This window comes from Hakea prostrata, chromosome 7 (assembly GCF_041222555.1).
Source record: "Hakea prostrata isolate BN-2017 chromosome 7, UWA_Hpros_2, whole genome shotgun sequence".
In the NCBI taxonomy this organism is placed as follows: domain Eukaryota; kingdom Viridiplantae; phylum Streptophyta; class Magnoliopsida; order Proteales; family Proteaceae; genus Hakea; species Hakea prostrata.
The window spans coordinates 10,538,993-10,554,863 of record NC_142606.1 but is presented as its reverse complement, the minus strand read 5'-3'; the positions used below and the strand labels follow the sequence as shown (position 1 = coordinate 10,554,863).

The window sequence follows — 15,871 nt, the reverse complement described above, 5'->3', positions numbered from 1 at the left end:
TCCCTGGTAGCTTGGTTTCTGTTTCTTTATCTCCTCTTTGCAAAAGCCAAAAGGGGTGTTTAATTTCAAGAGAATCCGGATCAGCTAACTAGATGGGTCCCTGTGGGCTGTGGCTTTATGTTTATGTGATTTGGAGAAGCTTTCCAGTGATTGGGCAATGCCTTATCCACTACTTCTTGTTGGATAAAGCTCCGATTTGCAACCACCCAATGATTGCTTGCCACATGTCCTGTAAAATGAATGAGCTGGATTCTTGATAGATACCATCGGGTGGGTAATAGGTGCTGCTCCAGCTCCAGTCACTTGTTACTGTCTAATCTCACGCTTCCAGATCTTTAAGCCTTAGGAGTGAAAAACCAAAGATATTGATAATTGAACAATTAATGCCCTTTTCATCCATGAAAACAGAACTATATTTACCAAGAACAAGAATCCTGTACAGAGATCAGTGCCATTTACAAAATTGAAAAAAAGAAGAAAGAAGAGTAGCATGCAACATAAAGGCTTCAAACTAGGCATATATTTGATTGAAAAAAGAAAACACTAAGATGAGAACTATATGGAAAATACAAAAATATACATCTTTTCTGGTGCAGGGGAAAAAAATGATAAATCAAAAGATAGAAGCTTAAAAGCCATCCTCCAGTAGACTAGTTAATTTCCAAAATGATTCCATTCCTTTGACGGATGATACATGACCTCCTCAAAAGAGTGAGTCGCAATCCAAATATTCTTCATCCCATTAAGCTTCCCTGTTGGAGCATGGATCCTATAGTTAGGCCTTATGTGAAAACCAAGGAACCCAGTAAGATCATATTACAATTTACAACTGCTGTCAATAAAAGGTGCACTTACCCAACAACAACAACCACCAAAAGAAAAAAGAAAAGAAAATGAAGAAGGTACAACATTGTCAACAGTATTGACACAATCCAAGTTACCAAATAAAATTTTGATTGGATTTAAATGTTTTCTGAAACCCTTCCAAAAATAAGAAGACATTTCACAAGGGCAATGAAGAAAATTGAAAGTAGTAATGAATCCCCACAGAGTGGAAGTCAACGATCCACTGGATCCAATGGGGTTTGTTTTCCTACCACCAAAAATTTACATTAGGCTTTTCCTAGAATGTCAACATGGAAAAGAAACAGGCTTGGGATGAATAGAGGATTAGAAATGTAGAATTGTGTATGGGCTGTTATGGAACACTAGCTATGAATTTGGTTCCATTTACCAATCTTAGACCTTTTATTGGTCCAGAAATGGCATGTGTGTTCTAGGATGTAGATGTGAGAGCACCCAAGATTACAAGAGATTTACAGTTCAAGAAGAAGGCATGAAAAGAAAACAACAAAGTTTGAGCTGTAACTAAGAAATTTGACAGAGACTGACACAACCAAGCCCACTGTCATATAATTAATAGTATGCAACTCAATTTCTACCAAAAAATTAGTTGCCTATGGATACCTTCACTTCGAATATAGAAGTTAAATAATATTTTCCGATCCAGGAACTTGCTTATGCTAAGCACATTTTGCGATTAACTGGAAATCTATCCTGCAAAATACACTCAAAACACAAAACAGAGTCACAAGATGCATTACCTCTGGGGGGCAAGCTGTGTCATTTTGAAGAGGACAATTTCTCTTGTCATGCCCTGATTGTCCACAACCAGGACTTCTACAAATTCTTTGTTTTTTTGTACATTCCATTGTACGCTTATCCATTTCCTCTCTTGATCTTCCCTTTGTAATGGAATTGATTGGATTCGCCAGTGCATGATCTATGCTTTCAAAACCATTTTGATCCTCAACTAAGACAAGTGGCATAACCAGATCATTTAGAGCATTGTGCACAATATTGCTAGGACAACCCATCTCCTTAATCTTAGGAATTGCCGTCCTCATGAGTTCAACAGCAACATTATAACGTTCCTTTGTTTTAGCACTCTCCTCTACAAACCCTGCAGCAAGAACTTGCAGACTGTCAAATCGCTCCATATGACCATCCATGTCACCATCTATAGAAGGTAACTGCATCAAGGACTCATGGCACCATCGACGCAGCAGATACTGGTCTGGAGTTCGGAAACAATTGTTCCTCTGAAGAACCGTGATAGCATGCCTACAAAGGATCCCATTGAGTTCAAATCCCATGCAGCTACAAGAAATTGTTTCCTTCCCAACAACATGGTGGACTCTACAGTTCCCTTCTTCCAACAAATTATGCTTTACAATCCAGACACCAGGTTCAATTGAATCGCAAGCATAATGAAAAGAAGATATGACCTCCTTCTTAAACAGACCAAATGCATAGGGGGTGAGTATTTTAGATGCATGCTCTTCAATAGGGCCACCAGTTTGGAAATCAATGTTGTCCATCTCCCCATGTGCTGCAATTTGTTCCCCTACATGATCCAATTCCTCAACAACTCTTCCGAACTGAAAAATCCCACAGATATATCAATAGGAAAATTTAAATTAAAATATAAATTAGAGATCTATGTTGCATCAAAATTACCTGCGCAATGAACTCATTGAGCAGTGCTAGTGAGGAAACAGTGTGTTTAATATAACCGTACATTGCTTCCAACCTACTACTGTTTCTCATTCCTGCGAAGAAATATGACTTCAAATATGGCTTTGCCCACATATGCCTCAACTCATATAAACTCCGCATGTGCATATTTGCAGATAAACCATACTTCTCAATCAGGTCTTGCCAGCTTGCAACAAACTGCTGTTCTGTTTCTGACTCAGGCAACTGATCAAACTTATCTTTAAAATCTTTAAATTGTGTCCCTAATCTGTTTCCCAGCCAGCTAGGAAGCTTCCTGCCTATATGCCATAAGCATAAAGCATGCTTTGTAGTTGGCATGACTTTGTGAACAGCCTCAAGAATAGCAGGATCTTGATCTGTAAGGATTGTTTGTGGAGCTTTTCCTCTCATAAATTCTAAAAAGACCTGTACAAGTTAGTAAATTTGCTTCAATTATATATATCATAAGACTATACAACAGATCACATTTGTAACCCTTATTTCTTACCTGGAAAGCCCATTCAAATGATGACATCCTCCTGTTCCTTAGCAAGCAACAACCAAAGAAGCATGTTTGTCCATTGTTTGTCACACCAACCCAAATCCCAACAAGCATTTTGTAAGCATTAAGCTTGTACGTTGTGTCAAACAAAACCACATCACCCCAGCGTTCATACCCCAGCAATGATGTGGCATGTGACCAAGCTATATGTTCCAATTGATTCACTTCATCCACTTGAAAGTCATACCAGAACTCACTATCTTTATCTTTCAATCTTTTACATATCATGACAAGATGACTTGGATCATTCTTATGGCTGATTGTTTTATAAGCATTCAAGAAATTCCGAGCATCTCTCACATTGAATGGAAGGCCCCCAACTTCAACATCCTGTTCTTTCTCCAATAGCATCATCATTTCCTTAACAGGGACTCTAGCTTTGTCAAGGGTTAGCAGACGGTTTTTGAAGTGATCAGAGATGAAACGATATGCTGCTAAATGCCGCACTTCATTCTGATTCAGTAATTCATGGGTATGCTCATCAGAAAATCCACGGACCTCCCACAAATATCCATCACCATTCCTGATGGCACATATATACATGTGAGCTTGACAATTGCACCGTATCGATTTCCTAGTCCTCTTTTCATTCCCTGTTGCCTCCTCACTGTCCCCCTTTCTTTCCCCGGAACCAGCTCTGTGGCAGACAAAATCCCTCCGGTAAACGCCTTTGTCACCCCAATCTCTGTGATATGTACGCTGCTTCCTGACAGCATAGCCACGCTTTTTGGCAAACTTCACATATTCAGCAAATGCCTCATCTGGATCCCTGAACACTTGGCCAATTTTAACTGCCACACAATCATTGGCATTCATGTCATCCACATCTCTATTTTCTTCACCAGCATCACTTGGATTTACTTCAATGGTTTCACCATCCACTTCCAATGGCTCCACAGATCGTTCACTGACAAGTGGTTCCATCTATAAATAAGAGAGGCCTCAGTCATAAACCAACTTGATCATACATCACAGCTAAACAAACTATCTAAAACTAGACTATAGAATACATGTTTGCTATAGGCACACTGGTTGTACACCAACAACATCAGTGTAAAACTATTAGCCGACTGGTTGTAAACCAACCAAAGTATAAGTTTATGACTCAAAGTCCACCAGAACATAAGAACCATCCATGCAGCTGGCTTTATTATTTGAAGAGTCGTCTTTTAGGTGAATACAGTCACAGCCACACTGCAAAACCATCCATGCAGACACAAAAGGAAAGATAAACTTCTTTTTCTAAATGAATATATTTATACAGGCAGTTTTTGTACTTGACATCATAAAGATGGAATGGTTGAATGGTTCACTTAGATCTGCCACATGGCAGCTCAGATGGACCAAAGTTTGAGAATAGGTGGACCCCAAGGCCTCTGCTCTAATGCTAATTCAGACCAGTCCAACTTTACCAAGTGGCAAAGTTGAACAAATACATGATTACCAAATGAATTATGGGACTACAGTGGGGAATATCGATATATATGGCAAGAATATGGCATCAGGTGGGAGCTGTCATTGAATTTGAAGCCGACAACATACGTTCTGATACAGCATCTGGACCCCATTAATTCTTTAGCAGGCAGTTCTTTCAATACCAGAATCAGACCACTACTGATATTAAAACTCCTTCAGTAGCGGATGGTATTACCTATTATAATTCAATTGGTACCGGAATGACCTTTTTATGAATGACCTTGTTATGGTTAAAGGGTTTTCAGTTAATTATTTTGTGGCTGCCTCCGTTCTCTGACAATCCACTCCCATCCTTGATTGAAGCATTCCAGAATATTTGTGAGTTGCACCATGCCAGCGCGCAAACTTTCTCGATCCCTTGGTACTTAAGGCAGCTGATCACCTCAGACAGTCAGATCTCACAGGTGACAACTTCGATTCAGTTAGGAACATAATACCTAATCTGGAAATTTCAATAGTGAGTGAATTCCTATTAAACCTTAAAAAAGGTGTAACTTCAATTAACAAAAGAAAATTTACTTACCAACCAGAACTGATGAGTCACACTTAACAAAATAGCAGCATATGCAAATTCTAAAACCAAGAAGGGAAGGAGTTGATAGAACGTAGAGAAGACTCTAAATGTAGGTTGTGGTGAATTAACATATATATTTTACAGTGTTCTGGTCCAACAAAAACATCTATATCATGTATTTTAACCAAAAATCTGTGACGGTGAAATGTAGTTTTTTCTTCTCCTTCTTCTTAACAAGCATCATAAGAGTGATTCATATATACAATAAAATAAAAACGGGCAAAAAATGTCTCTATATTTTTCTAGAATAAATACAACAATCAGTTTCTGCTACTCGGTTTTCTTCATTATCACATTAGCGATGATTCAGAGACACAATGCACAATACATACAACTCATAACTAAGCACTCTAAATAAGAAACTCTCACAAAATTTTAATCATTTCCTCCCCAGTGCAGTGGGAATTTCCAATTACTTATCCAACACGCAGCACGACATACCTAAACACCAAACATTGTGAAAGGAGAAAAATAATTGATAAAAGCATTAGAATGGATCCAAAAATAGACTGAAATAGAAGGCTTTCTGCTTTCATATCCAAACCTGCTCATCTTGAGAGACGAATTCCACAGTTAAAAATGGACATACACAATCGCTTTTACGTAACTAGCATCTTTAATGAACAATTTGAAGAATGGAATAGTATATCAAAAGAAATCAGCAAACACATATCAACATATCTGACATAGATTCCGACAGAGAAATCCAAATAGATAAAAGAGTGAATATTGGCCTATCTTTGTGACAGAGAAGGACAAATAAAGAGGCAACAAAAGAAAGCTAGTTTTACCAGAGAATACGCCGGCGCCGGCGATCGAGGTTGTTTCACAAGCGGAGTTGCCACTTCCATGATAGAGAGAGAGTTTGATTTCATCGGAGAAGGCGCCGACGCCGGCGCCGGTGATTGAGCCAGTTTCGCAAGCGGAGTTCCGACTTCCATGGTGGTTTGTGCCCTAGCAGCGATCGGACGATTATTTCGAGTGAAGTTAGAATTATCACCTGGGGGGTGTGAAGTTTAACGATACCTAGTTACGTTTGGTCACACACGTAAACCAAACCATTCAAGTGTTTTATTCTAGTCCGAAAAAGTGCGGTAAATTATTCATTTAACTTACCTTCAAATTTGCTATTAGAAAATCAAAGTTACAATTTAAAAAAAAGACAAGAATACCTTTGAATGAAAAACCTTATGCTTAAATTGTCTTTGTCTCGCAACAATTCATTTTTTTCTATTACTACATCTTTATGATTTATATTGTTGCATAATTATTTTATTTTATTTTATTTTTGCCATCTTCTTCCCTTTGAATGTGAGCCTAATATTGAAAATGGATAAATAAAAAAACTAAGACTTAGGTGTTAGTAATTAGGGATGCACTTAGTAAATTGGATAACTAATTTTTTACATGAGATGATACCCTTCTATTTCCATTGGAAACAGTACACCCTCCATTTTTTTTACTGTAAACCCTACCGTCTTGTTCCCTTCTATCCCTACTTCCATCCCTTGAGCTTATAGGCCCTAGTATGTAATACAACAACATGAAGAAGTTTTGTCTTAATTAAATGGGATCAATTACATGGATTCTCGTCTCCCAATCAGTTCTATTAATTCTACACTAGATACAAGGTGTAAACCATACATATCTTTTCTCACCACTTCGCTTAAAATTATCTTAAGTCTGCCCTTCGTCTAGTAATTCATTTAACTCGGATTACATCATTTATTCCTACGGGAGCATTTACAAGCCTCAATAAAATGTGGTTGTCCCATTTCAAACAACTTTTTTTGTATCTAATCACTCATTGAAGCTACAACCAAACCAGCTCGTAGTCCTCATGGTATGATGATGACCAGGAAAAAAAATGGAATGACATGATTCTCAAGATCAAGAAACCATGAACTTCTAAATAGTACTTCAAATTAGAACATTGTGCAAGCTGTTAGATCAACACACTCCCCCTTTATCTTTTTGAGAGGATATCCATAAGATCCCGTTATCAAGACACTTTCTACTTTCTCAGCAAAAGTTATAAGGGTAAGACAACATAAGAAAATTACCCTCACTTTTATGTTTTCATGGTAATGGGCATTATTGGTATTTATCTTTGTATATGAGGTCTACATAGCCAAATATTCTAGAAAAGCAAGAAATCAGCTGTTGATGGATAACTTCTTCACTTGGTAGCACCAGCTTTGTCTCCCTTTTCAAAGAGGTAACTCCTTTATCAGCAATCCCACAAGGCACAATATGCTTAAAATAGTTGAGGTCTGGATCAATGTTAAATGCCAAACCGTGGGAAGTGAACCCTGAAGAGATTTTAACCCCAATAGCACCAATTTTCCGGTCTCCTACCCACACCCCTGTCTCACCCTTCTTCCCAGGATGAGCTTTGATGTCATATAAAGAGGCGAATTCAATCATCAGCAACTCAAGTTTCTCTACAAACTTCCGAGGACCTAATCCAATCTCGCGAAGATTGATAATGGGATATAGGATGGCTTGGTGTGGACCGTGAAACGTGATGTCTCCTCCTCTCTCTGTATAGTGAAGCTCTGCTCCAATACACTCAAGTTCAGCTTGAGGAATTAATAAATTATGATCGGTTCGCCGCTTCCCAAGTGTATATGTAGGTGGATGTTGTAGTGACAGAAGGGTGTCTGTAATTTTACCAAGCTTTCTATCAGCGACAAGTTTCTCTTGGAGCTTAAGTGCTTCTGAATAGTTCACAATCCCCATCTTCAATACTTCAAGGCTTCTTTGACCTCTCATTCCCTGAAAACCATGACACAATAAGATACTCCGAATAACCAAATTCACTTAAGTTTTTCGTATTTCTGGCTAACTCCATTGATTACACAATCAAACAGTGAACAAAGATAATGTTGAATTTACAAAAAGAGAAACTGTTTCATGTAATACTTTTCAAATTCAATCTACACTGGCAATTAGTCAGCCACTATGGTTCAAGGTATCATAGCAGCAAGCAAAACAAACATATGAAATACTATGGTAAAAGTTGAGGTCATCAAGTGTCCAACAACAGCAAGCAAACCCAGCAGCTTGTTCCTTCTTTCCAATACACAGTCTTCGCCATTCACCCCTCTACTTTCTCTTTATCTCTCCCATCTCCCATTAGAGTTTGGAAACCAGATCCCAAAAGGTCCAGTCCATTCTCTAGACCATTGTACTCAAATTAGGTCCAGGGCCTGCAGGTGGTGGCTGTAGTCTTCTATTTAGTTGGGGGAAGTTTTCTAGAGGCATTGTTGTGATTGTTTTGAATATTTCTATTAGCTAGTGTAAGGCCGAAATACAAGGAGAGGTATATTATGAATGTTAGTAGTTGTGCTAGAGTGTTTCAAGTTCACTCAGTGTCAACTTTTATATATGGAGGAAAACAACCCCCCCCCCCCCCCCCCACTCCATAGTGCAGTTGAGAATAAGAAGATGACCACCAGCAAACATGCCATCAGACTGGGCCAATATGCTTAATTTTAAATGCCCAATCATTTAAGTTCTAATAGGTATCTAGCTATTGAAAATATTGGAAGTGAAAAAGGTAATGCATTTAAGAAAAACATATTCTTGATCTTTTATCTGAGATGTATGTTAGTTTCTAAACAAGTTGATTCTCCCATAATAATCATCCAAAACTTGTGACATATGGTGCTAACGAATTTGCCACAACCATCAATATAGAACTTGGTTAACACATTTATCTTATCATGACAGGGTAGACATATCTCTTGTAGCAGGTGTAAGTCAGTTCATCGAGATGCCTAAAGAGGCTTACAAGGTGATTTGCACTATAAAGTATCTTAAGGTTGCTGCAGGAACAGCTCTTATTTTCAAGTCTCGTGAACTTTTATCATCCACACCAGTGATACTATTATTTCCATTATTTTCTTCCACTCTTGTCCTCATCTTTCTTGATACTATTTTCCATGATATTATGCTGGTGGTTGTTGTTGGCCTGAGAGAATTCATTGCAACACCACAACTTTAACTCAGATCAACCTCAGATTATACAAACTCTTTCTACAATTATGGGAGATTCAACTACTGGATTTTAAGATCAGAAGAGTTTACCCATTATAAAAACCAACTTCAGTTTTAGGACTGATTCCCCCCCCCCCCCCCAAAACCAAGATCCCATCAGAAAATTCATATTCTACTACGAGGTCTTTCGGGTCCACTAATGAGTATTATTAAGATGCCAGGAGTTGGAAATATTGTGCTGAATTTGTAGACTGAACAGCGATTATCTGAGTGAGCTTTCGTACCAGCAAATGAGAAGAGCACCTGGATACCTAGCCTAGGCAACACCTTGACAACTATACTAACACCTAACCCTCCTTCCAGAACTTTCTCAGCACTCATCCCCAACCCATGTTGGGGAAATGCCCATCAAGAATCACACTTCCTAAGCTGGTCATAACTAGGTTTCAATGGTAACAAATATTCAAGTGTGTTAACTGTTTCTCACTTTCTCTAATGTCTTGCTTACTCACTGAATAAAAACAAATACTTAAACACCAACATATTGGAGTTAAAAGACTAAAGAGAACAAGACTAAGGAAGAAAAAGTTCTTTAATAAAACTGAAGATTAGATTAGAAATAAGCCTGAAGATTGAAGACGCTCATGAGCACATAGCTTAGTTCAGGAGACTTGCACGCATCTGGAATACAAATTTTACATACCCATCTGAGCGTAACTTAGATGAACCTTAGGAAATGCCACAAGGACCATTGAAAGTGACAAATTTAACAAAAAGGACCATAGGACCATTTTTATCATTGCCCCAGGAGACCAGACTAAAACAGCAAAAAATTGCACCATTAGAATCAACGGGCTTGGTTCCTAATTGGCCTGAGCAGGTGGTAACCAGTCAGAAAATGTCCAGTCAATATCAAGCTGCATCTCCCCATGACTAGTTTACTGGTCCAACTGGTTGACCCAGGAAGAGCTGTTATTTGAACATTAGAGATTCTGTTACTCTAGTCTTTTTGTCTATGAAGGCCTCCAAAGGACAAGGACCACATAGTTTCTGAGGCAATTACCAGCATTGAATTCAGAACTTCCTATGAGAGCATTTGACAACTGACTAAGTCGTCCAAAGCTCAGTTATGACAGTGCCAAATTGAATATTTCAAGAAGGGACTTAACATTTGTTTCCAGAGTAAATCTCAGAAGAGAGTCAGGCAAATACAAGTGCTGGATATGTAATGCAATTTGGGCAAATTATATTTTTTCAACCAGATGAATCGTGTATGCAATAAATACCACCCACCCCATCAAATGTCCTTGTTTTTTCACGATTTGAAAAACCACTCACCATTCTCCATTTTCTACATGATTAAGCATGGCATGCGATAGAACTAAACCCCAATATCAGAAAAGCCAGAATCTTTTAAGGATACCTTACCACAGAAACCCACATACGAAACAACAATATGTCATATAATAGAACCCTAAATGATCAAAGGTACATACCATATCTTCAAGCGATGAGCTTCTATTTCTTAATCTGCTTATCGGCGCTGTTACTCTTCCGCTGCTGCCTCATCTTTTGCACTCTGATTCAAACAATAAAAGATTATATACGAAAACTATAAATAGAGCATGAATTTCCACAGATTCGTATAAATTACCTCGACTTCAGACTGAAGAGCTGCAATTTCTCTCACTCTCCCTTCCATTGATTGGCTTTGAGAGGTGGTGAAGCTCCAGAAAGGGGAAGAAATGTAGGGGTTGGTTCGTCTCTCTCCTCAAATTGACACCCTGATATTAAAAGCAATTCGACCGGATCCGGTCGGATCGGAAGTTGGATAAAATTGCTTTTACAGTTTTACCTGTGTCAGGTTCGGACCAACCCAAGTTCGACCAGCCGTTATTTTCACGGTTATCCCTGACGGAGCAGTTGAAGAAGTTGACCCGTGCACGTGATCTCAACTCGTTTTTTTTTTTTTTTGGTAAGAAAGAAAATATTATGAAAGAAATATTATAAAAAGCGTTAGTGCGGGTAGCACAAATCTCAACTCGTTGCAAATTGCAGAAGAATCCAAACCAAACCTTACCTACAAATCTCAACTCGTTGCAAATTGCAGAAGAACCCAAACCAAACCTTACCTTCTACCACCCATGCTTACCTACCACACTCGATTTCGTTTAAGCAAGAACCCTACCAGATTTGTCAAGAATCAAGATTCACGTGTAAAACTTTTACTATACAGCGGTAGTACAGATTCCATCCTCCCAAATACCTCTTTAAAATGTTGCTGCGGAATGTTTTTCTGTCTCTCTTCGATCATTTGCAAATAATCGCTTCCGTCCTGTCCTTCAGTGTTGCCGTCGGTGATAATGGATACGTTCTTCCTTTCTCACGGTTCGCCAACGCTTTCGATCGATGAATCGCTGCCAGCGAGACGTTTTTTGCAGTCATGGCAGGAGAAGGTGTTACCTGAGAGACCCAAATCAATTCTAGTTATATCTGGACATTGGGAAACTGCAGAACCCACCGTTAATGTCATCAATGGGAAACATGATACCATCTACGATTTTTATGGGTTTCCTGAACGCATGTACAAGGTATAGCTCCTCGCTAGCCATTTCTGTGGGGTGTGTGAGTTATCAAGTTTTCTCAATTTCTGATCGGATTGTCTTTCTCTTTTTTTCTGGGGGTTTTTGTTGGGTCAATTTTGTTCACAATTCATAAATATTAAAGAATTTTGAATCATGGCCCATGAGATTCAGCCTTAATCCAAAGCTTAGGCTTCTCTCCTGGAGTCTTTTTAGGTCTACCCTTTACTGTTATAATTCATTCAATCTGAACCTCAGTTCTGCTTTAGTTCTCTCAATTTGTATCAGAGTACTCTGTAATGAAGCTCTGTTTTGAACAGGATTATGTCACTTCAAATGATTTTCTTATAGCTTATCATGTAACTAGACTAACCCCAAGTCGACTCTAGTATAGTTCTTCTTTACTGTAACTTTATTAATCATTGCCATATATCCTTCTCAACATCCTCATCTTCTCTACACTGAGATACTCCATGATGCTTCTTAATTGCTCAACATTCTACTCCATAAATCATAGCCGGTTGTATAGTGTATAGTGGTTAAACTTAACCATATCACCTACCTCGCTTTGGATCTTTTCACAAGTGTTTGTAATTGTTGAACTATTTTACCTATTTGAGAGGGATAGGCACAACAGGAACACTTAACCACATGAAGTTCGCTAGTGGGCAGTACCCATGGGGGCCTCAAGATGAGGCATCATATAGGAGCGAGAAGGTGGTCATTTCAAAAAGGGTAGAGAGATTGACATGGTGTACTCTAGCTTACGGTATACAAATAGTATGCCAAGTCTTTACCCTTTACTTACATGTCGAAGAGTTTTCCACCAATCTTGACTTCTTCTGAGCTGCTGTAGAATCCATGAGCTGGAATTTTTATGCGTAATAATTAGAGCAGAGGGTTTCAACTTCACCTAAGATTTGATAATCAAATGTGTCTCTACATGGCAGCAAGTGATCACCTACTCTAGATTCTTGGATCAATGCATATTTTGCTAGCTGCTTCAATCTTTTTGGTAGAACCTGCTTTATTGTTATTCATGAAGTAGGTAAATTTTACAAACAAATGCACAAAATTTGTTAAGTACAAAAAACAAGAACAAACAAAACCGTAGATACAACACAAGGATTTGGTCTTTGAAAAGTACATCATAAGAAGTGTCGTATTTATAAGACTTGTTGCGTGCGCAATCTTTATGAAGAATGTGCAATCTTATTTGCTATTCTTTTGAGCTTAATTTTGTACACTGTTCCTGCATCTGATCACTGTAGATTTGGTATGCTTTTCTATTAGGCAAGCAGAATGCCGAACAGAAGAACATTGTAACTACTGGTGTTTTGATGATATGCTCTTTTGAGCTTTATTTTGTACACTACCCCCATATCTGATCACTCTACATTTGGTAAGCTTTTCTATTAGGCAAATAGAATGCCAAAGAGAAGAATATTGTAACTGTAGGAATTGTGTGGCTCAACACTTGTCATTATATTACTTGCACATTCACATTGGACACTTGTAAGGTTATTTTGATTATATGTGGCATTTATTGTTTATGATGATTTATGTGGTTATTTGGTCCATTGGATTGTTTGGACTGTTTTTATGGATGATCATCTGGTTTGAACCACTTTGTAGTCCTTGACTTAACCGCACCCATCATAATGTATTATTGTCTAAATATACATTGTTGGACTATGATGGGTTTGAGGGGTGCAAGTTAAAATTGCTCAGACTATGGGAGATATGAAGAGTAATTTCTCTATGGTTAGTACACTTTGAATTTGTGGAGTCCATCCATGTAAAGATTATGTGTACATTGAGTGCTGATCTTAGTGACTAGTGCTCCATTGCTAGTGACTTGATAATTACGAAAGTGTACACGTACCTACAGACTGCCTTTTGAAAGGATTTATCGATAAAGTGGTTTTGCAAATTTGTTTTTATATATTAGTAAAAACTTGTCTTTTTTTTCTCTATTTTTGCAAAACCAATTTTGTTTTGTTTTATTTAATGGCAATTCTGTAATTTTGTTCCCTAATTCTTTTTGGGGGTTTTCTAGTAATTATCAAGGTAAGCTTTAAAGGTATTCTGGATATGAGCATTAGTGGGTTAGTAACTCACTTAGGGTGGACTTTATGGCTGGTCATCTCCACCCTAGAGATATAGATATCTCAAGGTCACACATGCAAAGGGATCTTTATCTCTCAAAATACCAAATGATGGTATACCTATCCAGCTGGGGTGAACACCCTGATTGCTTGTGAGATCCTTGGCATCATTCGTGTTTCATGTTGTGGTGATCATCTTCAAGTTTCATCCTTCATGTTGTTTTGCTTCTGTGGTGCAAGATCTTCCTTTTTTTTTTATATCATTTCTACAAGGTTGGAATATATTTCACGGAGGTATGTTAATTCTATTATGATTTTGTCAAATTGTAATTTCTTCTTTTATAGATTAAATAATCTTGATTCTATGTTTTAGCTAGTTTATTTAATAGTAACTACTGGTGTTTTGATCATATAATACCAGTTTTAACCCTTCTTTTTATATGTAAATCACTAGCTCAAGTACCCTGCACCTGGAGCCCCAGATTTGGCAATGAGAGTGAAGGAACTTCTAACAGGTGCTGGCTTCAAACACGTAGGAGAAGATAAAGCTCGTGGACTAGACCATGGTGCTTGGGTGCCTCTAATGCTCATGTACCCAAAGGCTGATATTCCTGTGTGTCAGCTCTCTGTTCAGACAGAAAAGGATGGAACTTATCACTACAACATGGGAAAGGCATTGGCCCCTTTGCGGGAAGAAGGGGTTTTAATAATTGGGTCAGGAAGTGCTACACACAACTTGAGAGCCCTTCAAAGGAATGGAAATTCTGTTGCCTCCTGGGCACTGGAGTTTGATGCATGGCTAAGAGAATCTCTCCTAAATGGAAGGTAATACTACCTTTATGTTCCACTATGGTTAGATAACAATTTATTTCGAGAATTGGACTAGATTGGCTACCAAACCGAGTTAAACTGTAACTAGAGATTTTAGACAGATTTTCATCTAGGAGTTAAATGAAAGTCTTTCAGAATGGATAGAAGTTCAGTTCTTTAAACTATATATGAAGCAATTCAAGACATAATATAAGAAACCTCTATTTGGTGTGCTATTTGTCATTTAGGTGTCTAGTTAGATACTTTAAGATGAGGTTTAACGCCATACTTAGTTCTCCATGTATTTTGTAAGTATCACCACAATTTTAGTTTGATAGCATCCTGTTGATATTGCAATTAGTTTTGGGGGGAAAAAAACTCAGTAACCTCTACTGATGCCCAGCATACTTTGTGTCGCCTGATTCCATAAAATAATGTCTTTCATGGTTCTTCAGATTCTTTACGTACACAAAAATTTACTTATGCATCTGAAGCCACTTCAACTATGCTTAGGTTCATAACTATTCAACTAGTTACCATTCGCAACATAATTGTGCAATATGACCTAACAAGCTTACTTGTAGAACTACTGACAAAATTCACTTCCCTGTGTCCTGTGTTTCTTTGTTTCTATTGCATCACTCTTACAGGCATGAAGATGTAAATCACTATGAGACGAAGGCACCCCATGCAAAAAAGGCGCATCCATGGCCAGACCACTTCTACCCTCTTCATGTTGCTATGGGAGCTGCAACTGAAAAGACCAAAGCAGAACTTATCCATGATAGCTGGCAACTTGGTGCACTTTCATATTCTTCTTTTCGTTTTACAGCTCAGTGATGTTCACTGGCTTGTCTGAAATGCCCTTTTGGGTTTGATGTGAATGCTTGATGGCTGTGATTGTAAAATAATTTTCTACTGTTGCATGACCTGGGGCAGTCCCTAAATAGTAATTATAATGATAATATTGTGGAAGTAATTGGTTCTTACAATCTCAACGTTGAATTAGTATCTCCATTGTCCAAGGCAGAAAATAATTTGAATTTGCAGCTTTGATTGTAGCAACAGCATCAATATTACAGGTATTCTCTCCATGGGGAAATCTTCAGCTGCTCTAGGGTTTCCTTGAAGGTAATGAATGGAGAAGAACACATTGACGAATTTCTCCAGTAAGTCTGTTGAAGATTCATCAACTGAAATTTAATGAAGATCTCTTTAG

The 15,871-nt window shown here is 38.1% G+C and overlaps 3 protein-coding genes across 3 annotated transcripts; 1 reads left to right on the top strand and 2 right to left on the bottom strand.

Annotated features, from left to right (window-relative positions):
* Window positions 1-150: 150 nt before the first annotated feature.
* On the bottom strand, window positions 151-6,170 carry LOC149009672 (protein FAR1-RELATED SEQUENCE 11-like). Its single transcript, XM_089164378.1, has 5 exons — window positions 5,942-6,170; window positions 3,047-4,024; window positions 2,521-2,964; window positions 1,605-2,441; window positions 151-752 (listed from the first exon to the last, which is right to left on the bottom strand). Exons 1-5 carry the CDS (start codon window positions 6,089-6,091, stop codon window positions 735-737), a joined length of 2,427 nt encoding a protein of 808 aa, XP_089020504.1. The 5' UTR covers window positions 6,092-6,170; the 3' UTR covers window positions 151-734.
* Window positions 6,171-6,796: 626 nt separating this feature from the next.
* Window positions 6,797-10,897, bottom strand: LIP2 (lipoyltransferase 2). The gene is made up of 3 exons (XM_089162138.1): window positions 10,807-10,897; window positions 10,649-10,731; window positions 6,797-7,928 (listed from the first exon to the last, which is right to left on the bottom strand). The coding sequence occupies exons 2-3, from the start codon at window positions 10,649-10,651 to the stop codon at window positions 7,245-7,247; spliced, it is 687 nt and encodes a 228-aa protein (XP_089018264.1). The 5' UTR covers window positions 10,652-10,731; window positions 10,807-10,897; the 3' UTR covers window positions 6,797-7,244.
* Window positions 10,898-11,481: 584 nt separating this feature from the next.
* On the top strand, window positions 11,482-15,831 carry LOC149009670 (extradiol ring-cleavage dioxygenase-like). The gene is made up of 3 exons (XM_089163754.1): window positions 11,482-11,743; window positions 14,297-14,667; window positions 15,303-15,831. Exons 1-3 carry the CDS (start codon window positions 11,516-11,518, stop codon window positions 15,490-15,492), a joined length of 789 nt encoding a protein of 262 aa, XP_089019880.1. The 5' UTR covers window positions 11,482-11,515; the 3' UTR covers window positions 15,493-15,831.
* The last annotated feature ends 40 nt before the right edge of the window (window positions 15,832-15,871 follow it).